Source organism: Armigeres subalbatus, chromosome 3, assembly GCF_024139115.2.
Source record: "Armigeres subalbatus isolate Guangzhou_Male chromosome 3, GZ_Asu_2, whole genome shotgun sequence".
NCBI lineage: Eukaryota > Metazoa > Arthropoda > Insecta > Diptera > Culicidae > Armigeres > Armigeres subalbatus.
The window spans coordinates 404,234,822-404,252,999 of record NC_085141.1 but is presented as its reverse complement, the minus strand read 5'-3'; the positions used below and the strand labels follow the sequence as shown (position 1 = coordinate 404,252,999).

General features: G+C 38.3%; 1 protein-coding gene across 1 annotated transcript in view; it reads left to right on the top strand.

The window, feature by feature from the left end:
* LOC134227043 (uncharacterized) overlaps positions 1-18,178 on the top strand; it is a 386,403-nt gene that overhangs the window by 284,159 nt on the left and 84,066 nt on the right. Inside the window, exon 3 of the mRNA XM_062708245.1 lies at positions 5,008-5,192. Coding sequence (XP_062564229.1) covers positions 5,008-5,192 — 185 coding nt within the window. The remainder of the gene's footprint in view (positions 1-5,007; positions 5,193-18,178) is intronic.

Below are 18,178 nucleotides of genomic sequence, written 5' to 3'. Positions count from 1 at the left end.
AATGCAAAAAATGGTAACCTGGCTTGAAAACCTCGCAGTTAATAACTGTGGAAGTGCTTAATGAACACTAAGCTGTGAGGCGGCTCTGTCTTAGTGTTGGGATGTAATGCCAATAATAATAAGAAGAAGATGTAGGTACTGAAGATTTTCATAAATAATTTGGAAAGGAATTCTCGAATAAATTATTGATTTCTTCTTTTAATTTCTTTTTTGAATTTTCGAAGGAATATTATACGGAACTAGCGAAAGAAACCCAACTTTGCCCGGGTGTTGCAAATGTCACAATGAACTATTTGCAGCACTGCACTCTAGATCAATTCCCGTGTGATTGTTTTGTTTTCCTCAACAGCTGACCCAAAATTGTATTCTAATGTTTTTTGTTACATTTCCCCGTAAAAATCACTAAGTTTTTGTATATACAAACCTTGCGGATACAAAAACGAATCGATTAGGGGTAAAATCTTGCAAATCGAACAACCTGTTCGCGAGTTACATCGTCAGGAAGGAAATTTCAACTCATTTTTATTATATAGATTTCCAATGGAATTTCGGGATTTATCTCCGAAGTAATTTTCGAAGGGTTTTCAGAAGAAATCCCGAGAAAATCCGACAGAATTCTTGAGGGAATGTCCTCAGAAATTCTAGCAGAAGTTTAAGAATGTCGGAAATTCCTTCATTATTCAATTTTGAAATTCCGTTAGGAAATTCCTTTACGAATTCTTTTAGAAATTCCCTTGGAAACTCTCTTAGGAATTATATTGGAAAATTCTTGCCTATTCCAATGGTTAATCCTTCGGAAATGCCTTCAAGAATACCAAAGGATATTATTTTGGAATACTTTCGGAAATTGATTTAGGAGAAATCCTTTGAAATTGTGTTTAGGAATTCCTCGGAAAGTCTGAATTATTTTCGGAAATACCTTACAAAATTTCTTCGAAGTGTCCTCCAGAAATTTCTTAGGGAATTCTTCTAAGAGTTGCTTCGAGAATTCCTTTACAAATTCTTTTTTGGGATTTCTTACAGAACTCTTTTAGAAATTCCTTTAAAAATTCTTGTTCTTTAAGGACAAGCCTCCCGGAATCCAAAACTTTCAAGGGCATCGCACTTGATTTCAGCGTGCGTGAAGTAATAAAAAAGACAGTTGTGCGTTGCTCCCGAATCGAGAGGGATGCCCTTCAAAAAGCCCCTAGTGGGCTTTGTGGCCGTGCGGTTAGCGACGTCAATCGTCTAAACGCAATTGCTGTGAAGTGTGGGTTCGATTCCCGCCCTGGTAAGGAGAAAGATTTCCAAAAAGCGAAAAAGTTCTCCACTGGTCCACTGGGTGTTGTGTGAATGTCCTGTCCTATGTCTCTAATTTTCACAAGAAAATATTTAGAATTTCTAAAAAAAATCTATGAGAATTCCCCTTGAATTGAGTCTTCGCGGAAAATTGTTCGAAGTGTAGAATTCCACAAGAAATTCTTTGGATTTCATCAGGAAATGGTTCAGAATGTTCTTAAGAAAATTCTTCAGAAGTTTCACAAGGATCTCTCTGGATTTTTCATAGAAATTTTACAGATTTTTTAAATATTCATATGGGAAATTGCTCGGAATTTCTAGAATGAGTTTTTCGGAAATTCCACTATTTTTTATCAGAACTTCTACGTGAAATTTTTAAGTTTCACGTAAACTGCTTCCAACGCAATTTCAAGTGGATTTTTGATTCAAAATTGTATAGGATTTTTTTTGTGATTTCTACGGAAAGTTCTTTTTAGTGCATAAGACATTCATCTGAAATTCCACTATTTTTTTAAAGACGAAGGATCGTTTCACCGGAAGTCATTCGGCAGAGCACCATTTGGGTAAAAGCCACTTGGCCAAATAACTCGTGGGTTTGTGGCCTTTCGGTCCTTCTCAACATTCCTTTTTTCTAAAGCCCCTTGGCCGAATGTTAGCGCGAGTGTTACCTAGACAACTTCCATTTGAGTGAAACGATTATAAGGTCGAAAACGGTTTGGCCGAACATGTCATTTGGCTGAAAGCGACATGCGGGCGAAATGGTCATACGGTTAATTAATTTGGCCTGTTAATTTGGCCGAAAAAGTTTTTTCCCAACAGATCGTTTGTACGAAAATGGCGTTTGGCCGAAAATGTCGTTAGGCCGAACGGGCCATTTACCATATGGTAATATGGACACCTCGTTCGGCTAAACGGCCATTTCTGCTTATCGGGCATTTCGACCAAGCGGCCTTTTTGGGCCACATGAACTATTCGGCCAAACAAATTTTTCGGCAAAACAACACTTTTGGCCATATAACCATTTCGGTCAAATAATACTTTCGGCCAAATGGCCCTTTTTGCCAAACGACCGTTTCGTAAAAACGACATTTAAGCTACTACTTTTTCGGCCAAATGACCTGTTCTGCCGAACGACATTATTGGCCATATGGATATTTCACCCAAATGATTTTCGATCATACGAGTTTCGGTCTAATGATTTGTTCGGACAAATGACATGTTCGGCTGAACAGCTTTGGGCTTTGTGGCCTTCGACCAAGCGGCCCTTCCCCGTCAAAAATTTGATTTCATAGTAAAATTCTCAAAAATCCTTGAGAATTTCCACAGAAGATTTAATAAATTTTTCAAGGGAAATTCTTTAGCCTTTCCACAAGAAGTTGTTCAAAACGTTATAGACGGAAGCGAGACCAGCAGACCCGCCTTTTCAGGAGAAATGCCGCCTGAAAGAAGCGGAGTGCGAAGAGAAGGAACAGTTGTGCCTTTCTCGAGAAACACGCAAGTTCTATCAGAAGCCCAACGCATCCCGCAACGGTTTTGTACCACGAGTCGAGATGTGCAGGGATAAGGATGGGAGCATTTTGATGGACGAACGTGTGGTGATCGAAAGTTGAACGCAGTACTACGAAGAACATTTAAATTGCGCTGAGAGTACAGACAGTGAAAGTCAAGGCAGCGGAAGGGATAACTACGTCAGTTCAGTGGACGATGGAAGCCAACCAACCCCCACCTTGAGGGAAGTTAAGGATGCCATCCAAAAGCTAAAGACCAATAAAGCAGCTGGTAAGGATGGTATCGGAGCTGAGCTCATCAAGATGGGCCTTGGAAAAGCTGATCACTTGGCTGCTCAAACTGATAGTCAGAATCTGGGAAATTGACCAGCTACCAGCCCCATCTAAAAGAAAGGTGACAAGCTGGATTGTGAAAACTTTCTAGCGATCACCATCCTTAATGCCGCCCACAAAGGTTATCCGAGATCTTTTGTCGTCTGTCACCATTAGTGAATGAGTTCGTGGGAAGTTATCAAGGCGGCTTCATTGACGGCCGCTCGACAACGGACCAGATCTTTACTGTACGGCAAATTCTTCAAAAATGCCGTGAATACCAGGTCCCAACGCACCATCTTTTCGTTGCTTTCAAGGCGGCATATGACAGTATAGACCGCGTAGAGCTATGGAAAATTATGGACGAGGAACAGCTTCCCTGGGAAGCTTACCAGACTGATCAAAGCAACGGTGGATGGTGTGCAAAACTGTGTGAAGATTTTAGGCGAACACTCCAGTTCGTTCGAATCGCGCCGGGGATTAAGGCAAGGTAATGGACTTTCGTGCCTGTTGTTCAACATTGCGCTAGAAGGTGTCATGCGGAGAGCCGGGTGTAACAGCTGGGGTACGATTTTCAACAGATCCAGTCAATTTATTTGTTTCGCGGATGACATGGACATTGTCGGCCGAGCACCCGCCTGTAACACCCGCCAGAGACGTGTAGCAACAAAAGTTGGACTGGTGCTGAATGCGTCAAAGACAAAGTACATGCTTGTGGGCGGAACCGAGCGCGACAAGGCTCGCCTGGGAAGCAATGTTACCATAGACGGGGATACCTTCGAGGTGGTCGATGAATTCATCTACCTTGGATCCTTGCTAACGGCTGATAATAATGTGAGTCGTGAAATACGGAGGCGCATAATCTGTGAAAGTCGGGCCTACTAAATACGGGCTCCAGAAGAGCTGCGGTCAAAAAAGATTCACCACCTGGCGAACCCAGCATCCAGAAGGTAGCTAAAGCCGGAAGGGTACGATGGGCAGATCATGTTGCAAGAATGCCAGACAACAACCCTGTAAAGATTGTGTTCGCTTCCGATCCGGTCATGAGTCACAATACCAATGCCGTAGTCAGGATGAACTTACCAATGTTTCTAAAAAATCTCGGTGCTTTGAAATGAAGTTTGCCATTTCTGTGAATGTTTCCTTTAGAAAAGCGAGAAAGGTATTATCACCACTAGGTGGATTAATCTGGCTTCTAAATATAAGTCTGGTGCATATTGGGTATGTTGCGGCTACGTTTGCCATGATTGTGTTACGTTGTGCCAAACACGACTAATATTTTTATCTTTGTATGATGGGTTAAAATATGACTCCCGATAATCGAGCCTCCGGATAATCGAGTTAGTTATTTTTTTTTTAATTTTCCCTCTTTGTCCATTATTTTGGATTTTTTTTTATTTATCCGAGATATTCCAAGTTATTAATGTTCTTGAAATCCATGTTTATAAAATAATATGTGATAGAAGAAAACTATTTTGATTCTCGATAAAACAAACACACGATACCCACCATCTGCTACAGTTAGCAATAGATCAACTGTGTGCTTCAGTTAATCACTCGCTGCCACTTCCAGCAAAACTGCTCAATTATTACCGGCGCACGACGACGCGGCGATTGCATAGATATCGATTCCTTCGTGACCACCCACATTTAGCTATTCCCGTCGCTGCGAAGCGCCTGGAAGCAAGTTACACGACTGTTCCATTCTGCTGTTTTTGCTCTGGGAAAACTCATCCCCCCACCCCTCCCCTTGCACATGTTGACTGCGGATCATGCTACACCCAGCCGAACTACTGTTTTTCCTACTGACTTACATCCATTCCGACGACCAACAACCGGTAGTTCGGTCGTTCGTTCGTTCGTTCGTTGTCTAACGGTGCACTTTTTGTTGTTTCTTATGTCCTTTCAGCATGCAACCGCACGCTGTACGGCGAAGTTGGGCGAACGTACGAGCTCCAGCTGCAGCCCCACCAGTTGCAGCAATTCCTGCAGCACCGGCAGCAACAGGACGACGGCAATGTGAAAAATGCATATCCCTTCCTGTGCCATCTTAACTTCACGGCTCCCGGAGGGGCGTACGGCGATATCGTGCAGGTGAGTGAACGATGGGAATCATTTCTGTATAGGGGGGGACCGTGGGAAGATTGATGAGCTAATTGGGCCACTTTCAGCGAGGAGCGTTGAGTGGTGTGGGTTTGGGTGGGATTTTGTCTTCTAGCGGGTTGGGGTTTGAAAGATTGATGGATAGAAATGTGATGTTTTTTTGACAAAGCATTCCATTATAGATGGAGAGAAGATTTTGTCATGCTACACTATAATAGGCAATGTAGGTACTTTTATTTTCGTATGCTGCAAAACTTTTGGAAAACGTTGTCAGTGAAATTCACACTAATTGATTAAATCTCAAACATGCTTATTGATTAATGTTTGGTTGTAGATTTTGGGCTGGACATTAAATGGCTTCAATAAGGCTTTCCAGAAGCAAATAAATTTTATTCATACACCTAACTGCTCAGCTATAATCCTTGGAACGCCTTCAGTCCGTCCCGTTGCCAGAAAACTCGACCCTTAACGGTCGCCCATTTACCGAAAGTGAAATATATTCACTTTTGGGCCATCCATTCAATCGCAGTCACAAATCAATATCACCGTAAGTAAGTTCCTTCGCTGCCACGCTTCCAATCAACATGTCTTGGAGCAGGAGTGCTTCTGTAATGGCATAAATGGATGGATGTGGCGGTCACAAACCAAATTGGAAGTGAAAAATGTGTTTTCCCAGTCCAGAGCGAGGGCCAACGCACAAAACTGTGGAAAGAAATTGAAATATACAGCACCCGGGCTCCGGCTTCGGGTTGGCTCACGAGAAGGAGAGCCGGAATGTTGGATTGAGAACCGAAATGGATGTCATCATTGATAACAGGAATGGTGGTGGTGAGTGAATTTTCATGTTTCGCCAGTGGCTTCTAATTGATAGATGGAAAAGAAGTATAGTGAGTTTGATCGCAATGGAACGGGGATGCTGCTTTCCCGTTCAGAAGTTTGAAATAGCTATTTTCGATCTAGCGAATTGGTAATTGATTAATGGTTCATGATGAAAATTAGGTCAGCTTGGTAGGAAAGTGAATTGAATATACCTCGAGAATGTCTACTTCTTATTTAAACAAAATAGCTACAAGTTTTAGAAAGCTTAACAATAATAGAAATAAATTTAATTCAAGTTTGAATCTTTCAATTTCGAAGAATGCTCGATGAAAATTTGCACCGATTCGTTCTGCATTTCATTTGGTTTCAAAAAAATTAGGGCAACGTAGATTGTATCACATTTATCTAATCTGAATATTGAACATTTTCTCTCGGAGCTATGAATTCAATTCTCTTAACGATGCATATTTTCATAAATTAAAGTTAATTGATATCACAAATTGCTAATCTGACACAGCGTTACTCTCCCATAGTCTCGCCAACCGTGCAACTTTCGTATTTTGCTCAATTGAATATCATAATCCAATACAGCTTAACAAAATACTATTTAAATTAGCATATTGAATTAAGTGTAGTCGTCGTAATTCAGCCTCTTCCGGTGCCGTACCCTTGCCCCAGGTGAGCTGGGAACAAGATCAGTAATTCAATTGTAAATTTCAGAATAACGAAAGCAAATTAAACTTCTCCTTCGTCGCCGCCGTTGCCGTTTTGACGTGAAGGGATTTGCAACTTGAGTAACAACATAAACATCGAACCGAACGTCATCACCACCTCCACCAGCAGCAGCGAACACCTGTGTCACAAATCTCATTCCCCAAATATTCCCCGCTGGAAAAGTTCGTTTTGTCAAAAATTAATACTGGAATACATTTGTTTGCTCGTTTCCTCCCACCTCGTCTTCCATCGATTCCACCCTCCTGGATTCCATTATCCAATGTACCTACTTCATTAGCATATTCTTTTGGAGTTTCAAGACCGACAGTGCTGCTGAAAAATTAGTTCAATTCCGCCCATCCACCTGCCGCCGTCGTCCACCGAACGAACAGCCAGCAGCTCACCACCAACCGGAGGGAGTTGTAGGTACCTAACAAATTTTATAATCGAAATAGAAACAGCTTGTCGAACGGGATAACGCCGGAGTCATGTTCCGGGAGGCACAAGAGTCGACATTAGCATAAGAATCGAAAATGAAAGTCCTGCCCGACCCCGGGCCGGAGGTGACGACAACGGTCGTCGTCCAAGGAAGCGAAAACTTCGGACGGAACGGAGGGCGGAAATTGGAGAAAAGGAATTGAATTAAAAGTAAACAATTTCCTAAATGGATTCGATGATACAATTTTACGAGCTTTCGTATTGACGCTTCGGATGATGTCCGAGTTTTGTGTGAAATCACCCCAGCTTTTGTGGGTCAACAAGTGGGATGATGGTGGGGGGGACGGATCGGGTGCATCCAGAGGGGTGGAAGAAGGAACTAGCAAGGCGACAGACAGACTGTAAAAGTCTTGAAAGGAAGTTTAATTTGCGATGAAATGGAACGAGTTTTATCCTGACGAATGGATGCGGGGAGAAGGGAATAAATGTGGGAAAATGAATGTTTAATACCAATCAATCGCAAATTGCCAGTTCCAGATTCTATTGTAAGATGTTGGGTCCCAGCACAAGGAACATATAAAAACATATGACGAACTGTGTTTGAATCGAAATTGCAATAGTTTAAAAACAGATGCGGGATCTTTTTGTTGAATTTAAATATAGCCCCATTCGATTTTGGCAACAAAGCCATTAGATGTTGGCAGCACAATACTCAATTTTATTTTATTTTTTTTTTTATATTGTTTATAAAACGCGTAAAACTTATTTTCCGCTTAAAATTGCTTAACTAGCAAAACCAGCGTCCTCAAACATGACCATTTTGTATGAAAATCAGCGAATGCTGTGTAATTACTTCCAGGGGCGTATATTGTGAAAATCATCAGGTTACTTTCTATTCAGGTCAACCATGATCTTGCTCTTCACGAATGGAATTTGTTAAAATGCGAATTGCAGACCTCGAGAGCAGAGTACAGAATTAAGGAGTATGGAAACCAGTTTTGTTTTTTTATTAAAAAAAACTACTATAGGTAAGATAGTGACCACAGTTTTAGCTGCATAACAATGACAACGACGATGCCGAGTGAGGAGGTCAGTGAAAATAATGATGGAAAGTACGTTAAAATCGTTTATGATTGTTGTCAGAAATAATTCTGGCACAGGCCAGGCTAGAGAGCGTTTGGACCGTGCGAAAAAAAAAAGTTTCAAGTTGTGGATCAAGTGCAGGAGGTCGTGAAGAAAAAAAAGTTGCTTGATAACAGGCTCCTTTAAAAAAAATCAGATAGAGACACGGCACAGCTCATTTTTACTAACACGGGTGTTCGCTTAGTTCGTTTTTACTGTGCTGCCCCTGGTAGTACTAATATGATTTATCATGATAACATTGCCAGTTTCTGGTTGAACCAACGAACAACTTCCTCAATATCCAACTCCATGGTACTTAATAGGGTGTCGCTAAGTGACAGGCTCCTTGCTAACTTCCATCCTCTTCCTCCCCAGTAACATTTTGGTTTTATAATGGTTTTAAGGCACTCTTGTAGAGTAACTAATGGTCTTCAAGAGCGTTATAAAACTAAAAATGTCACTTGAGCTGGTTACCGTGAAGACAGGCGTAGCCAGTAGCAGTAATCCTCATGCTTTTTTAATTTAGATCTTTTCTTGATTTCTGATAGCATTCTAGATAAGCATTTCAATAGAAAAACATGAGAATCACTAGTTTCCAGTCTACGAAATAAGCCGTATCAATGCTAATTCGACTTGTAGCTCATTATCTGATTATAAACTTCATACAAGAATCACTATTTGGTCCCTTTTTCTGCAACTGATAGTCACTAGGGCAAACGATCCGATAGTCGTGGGTGTTCCTATAGTTGCGGTAGTACAGTGTGCGTTAAATCTACAAATCAAACGCAGCAACCCATTACGCCTAATGATAAAACGATATGTCAATATACGAAGTGCACCAATAGTTGCGGTAGTGTTCCTATAGTTACGAGTCCCGTAAGAAAACAATGGGATTCGCAACTATAGGAACACGAATTAAAAAACACCACAACTATTGGAACAGTGAACCAATAATTGGAGTTGATATTTTAAGACGGAATACATGGAATACATGTGACGGAAGCATTTTTCCAATAAAATAGATGGAGAACGCTTTCGAATATATACAGGTAAGCGAAATGAAATTTTGTTTAATTCTAGGAAAATGAATAGTGTTGGAACGTGCTTAGTTCCTCCACTATTGGATCATTTACCTTATATGGTCACTTTTTTAATCGTTGGTCACTAAGTCACTATTTTGAATGGCATTCATCGTTACCAGCCCTGAGATAGAGAGATATCGAGAAAGGAAGGATATCGAGATGTAGAAAGCAAAACTTTATGTAGATCGCAGGGACCGAGTAAACCATCGACATAGGGAGAGATATCGAGATATAGAACATTGAGATGAAAAGAGTCGACTGTATTGTAAACTTGATTCAAAATGGCAACACTGTTCAAGTGGCTTTAACAACTTTTTTTTTTGTTTGCTCTATTTATAACATATTATGTGAAGTGAAAAACGCAGATAAATTCATAAAAACCGGTTGGAGGTTTTAGCCAAAGCTAGAAAGTGATTTAAGGGTGTAGTGCTTGAAAGAAAATTTTATAACAACTTATAAATACTTATTTAAAAGAAGCATTTCATTTGACTGTTTCGATATACGCTCAAATACATCTTATTCATTGGGCGTTCAAAGTGTGTGTTTGTTGTATGGTTGTTGCTGCTGCTGCTGTTGTACTGTATCGATAGCTCTCTCATCGCGAGTATTGGTTTACTCTGTTCCGTGGCGCGAAAATACATGGGGAATCTGCTCGATTTGCCGTAGATCTAGTACGTCGCAATTGTACGCAATATTGTTGTGGTTCTGTCTTGCAGGCAAGGGCTGTGATTTGTAGGGGAAGTGGGGGTAACACGCCCATAGGGGTTAAAACGCGCCACCCCTGAATAAGGTTAAATATCCCCATTGTGATTATTTTAAATAGTCTATCCAGCTTTTTACGCAACAATGCCATAATGCTTTGAATAACCCCTCTTGACACATGCTGTGTACACTATAATTTTTCACCATAATTTTTTTAAATGGATCTTAGCAATCTATGAGTAGTTAAAATTTTCAATGAAAACATTTAACTGTCATAATTTTCTTCGAGGTGCAAGTATGCTCCAAAAATGGTTGAATATTTTAATCAATTATATCTAATACAGAAAAGGCAAAACATATTTTCATTCCTTTTACTTATTGCAGGTGTTCATAAAAAAGGCAAGCTCGGCATGTTCCTAGTGTACGAATCTCGATAATGTTTAATGGTTTTCTTTTATAAACAAGCATAGCATCATCTATAATGCAAGCCCAAGTGTATTACATACAACTCCATGACATTCTATAGCTGCAAAATGATTTGCGTTAAGTTGTTTGTTCCTATATTTTTTGTTATATAATCTTCAGGATTTTGGCCAAGGCCAGCGATTGGAAATTAAAAAAAAAGTTGTTTCCCACAAAGCCCTTAAATGAGACAAAACAAAATTTGCTCTTACCGAGACAAAAAAAAACCCAAACTCTATGACCACATGATGTTCTCACATAAATACAAGATTGCAAGTTAAATTGTCGTTCTATAGGCTTGCGATTGAATTTCGAAGTAGGATTATAGAGTAATTCACATTAATTACCTTGGGTGGCAACCCGATAGATTACCTTTATTTCTCTGATGCATTCATATGATGGGAGTTTTATATCATCAATTATTTGTCATTCGCCTTTAGTAATAATCGACTGAGAATCGATTTGAACAAGCAAGTATATGAATATCATTCTATTACTGAGGGATTACCTGTAAAATTATTTGATAGACCTGTTGGTATTTAAACTAACGTCTTAGGGAACAGTCTTACATTATCTCAAGCTCCAATGTAGGAGAAAATCATGGGAAGAATAATGGAATCGCCTAAAAACCACAACTCAACCTATCGCTGATGAATCATTATTCTGAAGCCCGCTTGTTCCTGTAGTACAGAGCAGGCTTTATGGCGGTTATATGTCCTGTGCAACCTTTGAAGTGGACATTCAAATCGTTCACTGTGAGATCATGGTACAATATATCCGAGGTATCATTCTTCCACACGATTTCCGAGCACTCCCATTTCTCAATGAAGTTTCAAAGTTACAGCCATTAAATCATGTTTTAAGCCTCGTTTTAAGCACTGTCGCGCCACCGGATCCCTAGAAATACTGTAATTAGTTTGATATTCAAAAGCATAAAAGCTACAAATTTATCATCAAAAACTTGCACTCGTTTTTCGAAAATATTTTGATGTAAGCAAATATGACAGATTGTTGGTAGAGCTATTTCATGGCTACCCAGATATTTTACGTTAAATTAAGTTCACGGCATATGTCAAATCTGATTCACCCCTTGTAAATTTATGGCTAGCGTAAAAAGCTGGATACGATGAATCAATGAAAAATATTGCCATTGGATACATATATTTCATGATTTTTCTCTAGTTACACATGAAAAACTCGAAAAAATGATTTTGGCGTGTTTTGATGCAATTCTAGCTCGGTGAAATTTAGTCTTTCTATCGCTGTTATTCATTGGTAAATTGAAAATTGAGCCATGAGCCATGCTGCTTACTCGTGTTCTTTATGTTCCACACGAAATCGTCTTCAAAATTGGTCTTAAAACGATTTGATGGGCCTTCAAACTTCTGAGGTCGGTGTGGGGCAGTACGCCCATGCCCATTTCGTATGACCGAAACAGCTGAAACATTCGGTTAATTGCCTTAATGTAGGCAATTAAAATGAAAATCAGTACGATAAACACATGCGCGTTTTAACCCATCCACTGGCGCATCTCACCCCGCATGGTTTCAAAATCAATATTTTTCGGGTGCTTTTTAAAAATCAAATTTCTGTGCAATAAAATGTAGGGGAACTGGGGGTAGGACGCCCACGTTAAGGAAAATGCCATTTTTATCAATGAAAACCACCATTTCAGCCAGTTTTCATCAGCGCATACTGAAGAACAGCATATCTGCGACTGACTACCGATAACAGATATCTAATTGTCCATTTTATTGCACAGAAATTTGATTTTTAAAAAGCACCCGAAAAAAATGATTTTGAAACCATGCCGGGTGAGATGCGCCAGTGGATGGGTTAAAACGCGCATGTGCTTATCGTACTGATTTTCATTTTAATTGCCTACATTAAGGCAATTAACCGAATGTTTCAGCTGTTTCGGTCATACAAAATGAGCATGGGCGTAATGCCCCACACCGATCTCAGAAGTTTGAAGGCCCATAAAATCGTTTTAAAACCATTTTTGACGACGATTTCGTGTGGAACATAAAGAACACGAGTAAGCAGCATGGCTCATGGCTCAATTATTAATTTATCAATGTATAACAATGTATAGAATTGCATCAAAACACGCAAAAATCGTTTTTTCGAGTTTTTCATGTATAACTAGAGAACAATCATGAAATATATGTATCCAATGGCAATATTTTTCATTGCTTTATCGTATAGACTATTGAAAATAATCAAAATGGGGATATTTAACCTTATTCAGGGGTGGCGCGTTTTAACCCCTATGGGCGTGCTACCCCCACTTCCCCTAGATATCTGTCATCGGTAGTCAGTCGCAGATATGCTGTTCTTTAGTATGCGCTGATGAAAACTGGCTGAAATGGTGGTTTTCATTGATAAAAATGGCATTTTCCTTAACGTGGGCGTCCTACCCCCAGTTCCCCTATGCGGCTGAGCTCAAACAGTTTTCATGCAATTGATCAGCTGTGGTCGGAAATAGATAGATTTGACTTTTGGATGGAAAGAGAAGTGAGTGAAGACAGCGACCCGTGTGATTAGTAGTGCGGTGGGACCTTTGATTGAGTAAACGGTCGGTGCACAGCAGCGCCGCAAATGCATGTGAAGTAATGAATGATTTTTTTTTGTTTGATTGCTGTTGTCATGAATAAGTAGAGTGATTCGAATTTCTCAAGTGATTATATGCTCTTCAAATATAGGGGATTGAACTCAACAAAGTTTGGCGCAAATTTTAAACTGTGTTTTTAATTTATTTATTTATATGCGTTCTTTTAATTTGTATTTCGCTCGTAATTATCAAATTTGATGTGAATATTTGTTTGATTCTCTCTCGAATTCAGTGGTTTTTCCTTTAATCTCCTTTTTATTACCGTGCTGTATTATTTATTTTTCTTTTAATTTGTTGTACAATGGATAAGGATCTTGTAAATTGTATGCAATGTAAAAAACCAGAACCTGATCCTAAGAACATGATAACTTGTATGTACTGCTTCTCTAGTTTCCACTTTGAATGCAAGGATATCTATGGAAAAGCAAAACACAAAATAAAACGAGACAAATATTTCTGTGCTGTCAAATGCGCCGAATTATTCAAACGAATTACAGAAATGTCATCTAACAAATCATCAATGCTATCTATGGTAAATGCTGAAATACACAACTTTGTCTCTCAAGTGGTTTCTGAAATGAATTGTGTCAAATCTGAAGTGAAAACGGTATGTATGGCAATAGATGAGTCCCAGGAATTCCTGGCCTCAAAATTTGACCGGATTGTTACTGAGTTCAACGCTTTGAAAGCGGAAAATGAAGATCTCAAGCAACAGATTGATCAACTAAAAAAGTCACAAACAACCCTGCAATCAACTGTTCAAGAAGTGGAACGTGGAATGAATTGTGCTGATATGGAAATTATCTCTAATAATGTTATGTTTTTCGGATTACCTTCTACCTCTGGAGAAAATGTCCCAGAACTAATAAAGTCAACTGTAGGGAAAATTGGGGTCAACCTAAGTACTAGATCATTGGTGTCTGCTACTAGATTGTTTAAACCCAATAAACCGAATACCTTGGTACCAATAAGGGCAGTATTCCGCTCCAACTCGGATAAGGAATTGATTTTAAGCAAAAAACCCAGAATAATCCACCTAGCGGTGATGGCGCCTTTCTCGCGCAAAAAGGTAATAAATGTAGCCTTTACGCTTACACCTCAATGATGTACAAGAAAGGCAAAACAGTTACACCGTCTAATGTTATGATAGAAAATTTACACTCGACAGATGGCTCTGCCAAAAGTTTCTCGAATTTCCTATATTCGGATTTTGACTTTCGGACAATTTCATAGTACTATGAAACTGAACGAAGAGCATACTTACGCCTAAATGCGTGCAACACGAGCATCTTTATAGTACGATGAAACTCTTAATGGGAGCAAGCCATGGATAAACTTTAAAAATATTCATAGATGCAAGGCATTTTCATAACACATTATTGTTCTATGTGACTATGTCTCATCACTATTTTAATATTATCTATTGTTTGCAATTTGCAATTATTATGAAATTCAATAGTGATCAACAGCGTTTTAGTCTCTGGCGGATGCAACTTGTTGCAAGAAAATCGGTTAAGAGTTTCTATGTGAAAATTTGGCTAATGTTTTTTATGGCATTTTGTGCACACACACGCACACACATACACACACACATACGCACACACGGACAGACAGACATTTGTTCAGTTCATCGAGCTGAGTCGAATGGTATATAACACTATGGGTCTCCGGGACTTTTATCAAAAGTTCGAATTTGGAGTGAAATGATAGCCTTTCGGTACAACTTAGTTGTACGAGAAAGGCATAAAGAGAATTTGGACCAATGTTGTCTACCTTGATAAACGAATCGTTTCTTATTGACGGAAAGCCAAGCGTTATAGTTATCCGTGATGAGTTAACTCCTCCCATGATTGATTTATTGAAAAAGATACGTGCAATGCAAAAACAGCTAAACGTTAAATTTATTTGGCCTGGTAGAAATGGTTATATCAACATAAAAAAAGACGAAAACTCAGAACTGAATGTGATAAAAAATTTGAATGATTTTGAAGCATTAATAAAAACGTTTGGCTAGATTCCTTTTTTTGTTTAAATAAAAATAGTTTAACTTGTATTTCTGTTTTTTGTGTTTGTTTTTCAAAGTATTAGTGGATAACATAAAAAATTTATTTCATGATAACATTGATGAGTTTAACAATTGCACTTCGGTAACAGACTCGAAAAAAATTAGAATACTACAATGGAATGTACGAGGTCTTAATAATATGGAAAAAGTTGATAATGTTCTGGAATTTCTTGATTGTTTACGTGTGCCAATTGATGTTCTTGTGTTAGGTGAAACGTGGCTCAAACATGAAAATTGTGCGTTATTGAATCTTCAAGGTTTTACCCCAATATTTTCATGTAGAGAATCCTCATCCGGAGGATTGGCTGTTTTTATTAGGAACACAATTCAATTTAGGACAATTGCAAATGTGATGCACGAAGGATTTCATCACATTCATATAGAACTGAAGGTGGATGTATATTATGATGTTCATTGCATGTATCGTCCACCATCTTTCGATTTCAACATCTTTCATTCAACACTTGAGTCTTGGCTATCAAATCCAACTCCTAATCGTCCTAAACTTATAGTAGGTGATCTGAATATACCAATAAATTTATCAAATAATAATGTTGTGGCTAAATACAAAAATCTTTTGGAGTCGTATGGTTTCATATGCACGAACACCCATGTTACTAGACCAGTCAGCTCAAATATTTTGGATCATGTTATTTGTGGTATAGAACAGTCCTCATCACTTCAAAATGACACCATTTATAGCCTTGTTAGTGACCATCTTCCTATCATATCTAGTTTAAATATATCAGCTAAAACAAACCGGATGAAGCTTTCGAAACAAATAGTGGACAATAGAAAACTCAATAATGAGTTCACGAGTTTCATCAACAGTATAGATAGAGTTGACGATGTCAATCAATGCATAGAAAGTATAATTCAGAATTACAATAACATTTTGCAAAATTGCACGAGAACAATAAATAAGACAGTCAAAATCAAAGGCACGCAATGTCCGTGGATGACCTTAAATCTATGGCAGTTAATAAAATTAAAAAATAATTATCTGAAGAGATTCAAACATAATTCAAATGATCCTCATATAAAAGCTATGTTAGACCATCTTTCTAAAAAGCTCGATAAATCCAAAAGAGAAACTAAAAAAGCATATTATGAAAATATATTAAATAATACAACTCATAAAGATATGTGGAAGCAAATGAACATTTTATTTGGGCGAAAAAATATTGCGAACAAACCATCGATAATGGTGAACAATCGTCATGTTGTAGATGATGTTGAAAAATGCGAAATGTTTAACAAATATTTTTCTAGTATCGGGGAAAAACTGGCTAATGAAATTCCACTTAATGAACGAAATGATCCTTTGGTAAACACTAATGTGTTACAACAATCAATATACTTGAGACCGAGTACCCCAAATGAAATTATTAATCTAATTGCTGAACTAAAAATTAATAAAGCTTCTGGTCCAGACAATATTCCAACACGTTTGGTCAAATGTAATTCAACGGCATTTTCATTCATTTTTAAAATTTTTAAAATGATTGAAAGTGGGAGGTATCCTGACTGTTTAAAAATAGCCAAGGTTATCCCGATTTTTAAATCTGGTGATCCTGGTTCACTCGATAACTACAGACCCATCTCAACACTTTCGGTTTTCAATAAAGTGTTTGAGAAATTGTTGGTTAATAGATTAGTAAATTTTTTCAAAAAGCATAATTTACTCTACACGTATCAGTATGGCTTCCGGCAAGCCTGTAGCACGACCAATGCGATCACAGAGCTAGTTGACTTTATTCTGAAATTGACTCTAAAAAAAATGGCAGGAGCACTGTTTATAGACTTGAAAAAGGCTTTCGACACATTAAACCATGACATTTTGTTAAGGAAACTAAATGCCTACGGGATAAGGGGAATCGCATTACAATTATTCGCTAGTTACCTATCTAACAGACAGCAATACGTTGTTATTAATAATAACAGAAGCTCTGAAACTGTTATCTCCCATGGAGTTCCGCAGGGTAGCAATATCGGGCCAATACTGTTTTTAGTGTACATCAATGATCTGAGTAGTTTGCCACTGCACGGTTTACCAAGGTTGTTTGCAGACGACACTGCTCTATTTTACCCAAATAGTGACCCTCATATGATGATTGAGTCTATAAATCATGATTTAAAATTATTAAAAGTGTATTTTTCGAGTAACCTTCTGTCCCTCAACTTAATGAAAACAAAGTACATGGTTTTTAAGTCATCTAAAAAGCGATTGCCAGAGCATTTAAATCCTATTTTAGATTGTGTCTCAATTGACAAAGTAGACTCTTTCAAATATCTAGGAATCCATGTAGATTCTATTTTATCATGGGAAGTTCATATAAAATATAAAAAAAAGGTTGCTAGTTTATGTGGTATACTGAGTAAAGTTCAAAGCTTCGTAACCCAACATGTCCTACTGAAATTTTATTATGCTCATATTCACTCCCAGCTGCAATACATTATAACAGAATGGGGTCGTGCATGCAAATCTAAACTGGTCAGGCTACAAGTGTTACAAAATAGATGCCTTAAAATTATTTTTAAATTGCCATACTTACACTCAACTTCTGCCCTTTATACCAACACTTCTCATAACATTTTACCACTTCTTGGTTTATGCGAGTTACAAACAATAATTATGGTTCATGGTATATTGCACAACACTACTCATTGTAATATAATCCTCAGCAATGTCACTCAACTTCATGCTACGCGACAAGCTGGTAATTTGGCATTTGCAAGAGCTTCATCCACCCAAGGCCAACGTCGTTTTTCATATATAGCACCTCTTAAATATAATGCTTTACCTAATGAATTGAAACATGTCTCAAATCCACACCTGTTTAAAATTAAAGCAAAGGAGTATCTTAAAGGAAAAATCAATGAATTCTTAATTTAAATGTTAAAGCCATTACGAACAAGTTAGTTTCTCTGTAGATGTATTCATTTTGATTTACGATTT